The 4,811-nt window shown below is 53.9% G+C and overlaps 1 protein-coding gene across 1 annotated transcript in view; it reads left to right on the top strand.

Annotated features, from left to right (window-relative positions):
• Positions 1-4,608, top strand: part of ABCD1 (ATP binding cassette subfamily D member 1) — a 23,045-nt gene extending 18,437 nt beyond the window's left edge. The window contains exons 8-10 of the mRNA XM_008049639.2: positions 3,744-3,828; positions 3,990-4,115; positions 4,248-4,608. Of these exons, the coding sequence (XP_008047830.1) occupies positions 3,744-3,828; positions 3,990-4,115; positions 4,248-4,494 (458 nt within the window). The 3' untranslated portion in view covers positions 4,495-4,608. The remainder of the gene's footprint in view (positions 1-3,743; positions 3,829-3,989; positions 4,116-4,247) is intronic.
• The last annotated feature ends 203 nt before the right edge of the window (positions 4,609-4,811 follow it).

Genomic DNA, 4,811 nt, shown 5'->3' with positions numbered 1-4,811 from the left:
GTAGTTACATAAAGCCTTGTTAAGGTCGCTCACTGTCAACTTCCATAAAGTAACCACAGCATTGCTCAGTTACAGGTCATATTTTCACAGGTTTATCTCTAAGAAGGTCTTCTCTATAGATCTGAACTCATCAGGGAAAGAAACTATATTAGTTTTTTTATTGCTATGTAGTCAATCACCGCTAACTTAGCTGCTAAGACGAACACTAATTTATTGCCTCACATTTCTGTAGAAATCCAGGAGTGGTGTAATGGCATTTTTCTGCTCAGGGTCTCACTAGGCTGAAATCAGGATGTTGGCCAAGTTTCATTTCACTCTGGAGACTCTAGGGAATAATTTACTTCCAAGTTCATTCAGGTTGTTGGAAGATTCATATCCTTGTAGTTGTAGGACAGAGGTCTATATCTTTCTGCTAGCTGTTGGTTGGGGAATTCAATGTTCTCAGCTCCAAAGGCTGCCCCCTCCATTGGCAATTCACAACATGGGCATTTGCTTTATTCCAGGCCAGATGGAGCACATCTTTCTCTTTTTCTGTTCCCAGTTGGAAAAACTCTACTTTTATCTTATGTTACTTTACTTTTTGAGTCAGAGTCTCACTCTGTCGCCCAGGCTGAAGTTGCAGTGGCATGCTCGTGACCACAGCAGCCTTGACCTGCTGGGCTCTGGCGATCCTTCTGCTTCAGCCATCCAAGTAGCTGGAACTACAGGCACGTGCTACCACACCTAGCTTATTTTTTGATTTATCATAGAGACGAGTTCTCACCAAGTCGCCCAGGTTGGTCTAGAATACCTGAGTTTAGGCAATCCTCTTGCCTCAGCCTCCCAAAGTACTGGGATTACAGGCTTGAGCCACCGCGCCCAGCGAAAACTCTACTTTTAAAGCACTAATGTGATTAGGACAGGTCCACTAGATTATTTCTCTATCTTAAAATCAGCTGTGCCACATGATATGACATAATCATAGGAGTAAAATTCCTTATCTTCATAGTCCTAGTGATTATGCAAGGCATATGCAGAAGGGGGATGAAAATCTTGGGGGACATATTACATTCCTTCCTACAAGACAGTTTTTCCTTTAAAAAATTCCTTCAGTGGTTGATGCTCCATCCAGAATGAAGGCTGAATGAGGTATAGCATAGCTTCCCAATTTATGTGCTAAGAACAGGTAACAAGACCAGATATTTACTCCTTCAGCCCTTGGGAAGATGGGTCAGAGCCTGGGGTGACATGAGCCCCTAAACTCAGTGGACGCAAGATGTAAGCTGCCTTGGTCACATACACAAGGAAGTTGTGCAAATACAATAATTTTCTGTGGGTGCTTGACATGAAAAAAGTCAAGAACATCAATATTTGAGGAAAACCAAAACAAGCTATATGACCAATTTGAAATGTCCTAAGAATTAAATCTGATGCCTGCATATTCTAGACAAGGTTATTGTGATATTTAATGCTGCCTGGTTTTATTTCAAATGCATATAGACATGCTACCCGAATTTGTGTGTGGGACGGGCATTATGCTTCATTAAAAATGGAATTGTTGGATCTATCGCAGAAGCGAAAAACTCAGTACCACATGTTCTAACTCATTCGTTGGGCTTTCTTTGAAGAATGAATAAATCTTTCAGGTATAGGGAACTAAATACTCCATGCAAAAGTAATAGCTTAAATATTAAAGGGTCATAAGTTAAAAAAAATAGGTGGTGGTGATGAATGATTGTACAGGTAAAGCTTGTGCCTTCAAGTCTGAAATGGAAGATGATACTGAAGACTATAAACTGGGGCTTAATAGTGGAGAATCTTGAATGCCAGGTTGAGGAGTTAGTATTTTATTAAGAAGTAAGCCGGGCTCGGTGGCTCAGCCTGTAATCCCGCGCCTTTGGGAGGCTGAGGTGAGTGGATTGCCTGAGCCCGCGGGTTCGAGACCCGCCTGGGTAACTTGGCGAGACCTCATCTCTACAATAAATCAAAAAAAAAAAAAAAAAATTAGCCGGGCATGGTAGCGCGCACCTGTAGTTCCAGCTACTTGGAAGGCTGAGGTTGAAGGATCGCCGGAGCCCAGCAGGTCGTGGCTGCGGTGGCCGGGAACGGCCACTGCACTCCGGTCTGGGCAACCGAGTGAGACTCCGACTCACAAAAAAAGAAAAAGAAAAGGGGGGACAGAGGTGACGAGGCCAGCAGAGCAGCCCTGGGCCTTTCCTTACTGCTCATCCTTCTGCTGCCCTGGGCCCGGGACTGTACCCCTTCCTGCCCTCTGTGGTGCCCTGAATGTCCAGGGCCTTTGGCTGACCCTCATGACCTGTGAGGGTTGGGTTCAGATGTGGGTAACAGAACTTCAGCTCCCCAAAACAGTGGCTTAAACCATTCATGAGTGCATCGTGCTGTGCTGTAAAAGTCCCAAGAGAGGCAGGCCACAGTTGGTGGGGCTGGTCCTGCCCTCTGAAGGCTCCAGGCTTTTCTACCAGGTCATTCTGCTGTATGTGGCCTCCAACCCCAAAGTTACCTCATGATTCAGGATGGCTGCTGCAGCCATCACATCCATGTCCCAGGCCATAGGATGGAGGAAGTGGGGGCAAAGGGGCAACAGGTATGTGCCATCAGTCTTATTTTTTTTTGGAGCCAGAGTCTCTCTGCTGGAGTGCAGTGGCATCCTCACAGCCACCACAGCCTGGACCTCCTGGACTCAGGCAATCCTCCCGCCTCAGCCTTCCAAATAGCTGGAGCCACAGGCACGTGCCACCCCACCCAGCTAATTTTTTGATTTATTATAGAAACGAGATCTCTCCAAGTTGCCAGGGCTGGTGTCGAACCCCTGGGCTTAAGCAGTCCTCTGGCCTCTGCCTCCTAGACTGCTGGGATTATAGGCATAAACCACCGCACCCAGCCCTGCCGTCTGTCTTTTAAGGAAGTTTCCGAAGCTACCATATTGAACTCTTGCACTTACACCTCGTTGGCCAGAGTTTAGTCACATGGTCACGCTTCCCCACAAGGTGAGCCAAGAAGTGTGATCTGTATTCTGGGCGGCCATGGGCCCCACCAAGACTTCTAGTCATGTGGGAAGGCAGGCTGGATGATGCGAGAGGAAGAACCATTTCTGCCGCACCGGCCGATGAGTCAGTCCACTCACCTGCTCACCTGAGCAGCCCACCTAGCCTTGCCGGGGTGCTGGGCCTGCTCCAGCATCCCTGGGGCTGTGTGCCAGGCTGTTGGCTGCCCCCTCAGCAGCACCCGCTGGGTCCCATGTGGCTTTCCTGGGGCTGCGGTTGCCTCGTGGCTCTGAAGGCCGGAAGTCCGAGGGCGAGGCGTGGCCTCCCTCTGAGGCTATGAAGGCAAGATGTGCTCTGGCCTCTGTCCTTCTCACTGGGTCTCTTCCCATCGTCTTCCCTCTCGCATGTCTCCGGGTCCAGATGTCCTCTTTTTATGAGAACACATGGCATATTGGATCGGGGCCCACCCTGAGGACCTCATCTTAACTGGGTCACCTCTGTAAAGGCCTGTCTCCAAATAAGGCCACATTCTGGGGTACCAGCTGAGGATTCCAACATACCTTCTGCAGGGGCACAGTTCCAACTCGCCTCCTGCTCAGTTCTTATCACAGACAGGCAAGGACACCGAGCAGCTGGACGTGCCCAGGGAGGCACACGCCGTCTCCCAGCTGACCTGCTCCCCAGCTCCCGAGAGTCCTGGGCCCGCCCCGCCCCCGTCCTGGTCCTTGTTGGACTGAGCAGAGCCCTTGCCCCGCCCAGGTTGGGAGGCCGTGTGTGACTGGAAGGATGTCCTGTCAGGGGGCGAGAAGCAGAGGATCGGCATGGCCCGCATGTTCTACCACAGGTGAGCCCTGCCAGCAGCAGGCCCGGGAGGCTGGGCTTGGCGCCGAGGGGCCTGCCTGACCGTGGCGGTCCCTGGGGTCGCCTGGAGGGGGAAAGCAGCCCTGGCTGGGGTGTCAGGCCGTGGAGGGTCCGGTGACTCTCCTACTCGGCCCCAACCCCAAGGCCCAAGTACGCCCTCCTGGATGAGTGCACCAGCGCTGTGAGCATCGACGTAGAAGGCAAGATCTTCCAGGCAGCCAAGGACGCGGGAATCGCCCTGCTCTCCATCACCCACCGGCCCTCGCTGTGGTAGGCGCCCCTCTCCCCTCCCGCCCTGGAGTTGGGGGGAGCAGTTGTCAGAGGAGGAGGGTGGGGTGACCTGGCGGCCCAGCTGGCAGCGCCTGATGAGCAGCCTCTGCGCCGCGTCCCTCTCCCGGCCAGGAAGTACCACACACACTTGCTGCAGTTCGACGGGGAGGGCGGCTGGAAGTTCCAGAAGCTGGACTCAGCCGCCCGCCTGAGCCTGACTGAGGAGAAGCAGCGGCTGGAGCAGCAGCTGGCGGGTATTCCCAAGATGCAGCGGCGCCTGCGGGAGCTCTGCCAGATCCTGGGCGAGGCTGTGGCCCCCGGGCAGTCACCAGCGCCCGGCCTGCAAGGCCCCAGTGTCGCCCCGGGTGCCTCCACCTGACAGGGGCTCCCCCTCGGCCCCTCCCGTCCCCAGCTCCGATCACATGAAGGAAGCAGCCACGCCCACCCCGAATCCGCCCTGCCCTGGGCCGCCCGCATGCCTTGCCCCTCCTCCCGGGCCTCCTGGCCACCGGCCTGGCCCCCAGAAGACGCCAGCAGCCCCTAGGCAGGTGGACGGGAAGGTGGCGCCGCGCCCGGTGCTGCTCCATGGTCACTGGGCCCTGTTCAGGGCGGAGCCCTTGCGTTCTCTCTGAGGAGGGAGCTCGGGGCTCAGGTGGTGCCCAGCCTGGCGTGTGGGAGCCACCTCCCTCCTGAGAC

This window comes from Carlito syrichta, unplaced genomic scaffold (assembly GCF_000164805.1).
Source record: "Carlito syrichta isolate Samal-C Ts95f unplaced genomic scaffold, Tarsius_syrichta-2.0.1 Scaffold135894, whole genome shotgun sequence".
Taxonomy (NCBI): Eukaryota; Metazoa; Chordata; class Mammalia; order Primates; family Tarsiidae; genus Carlito; species Carlito syrichta.
This window is presented reverse-complemented; position numbering and strand designations above follow the sequence as displayed.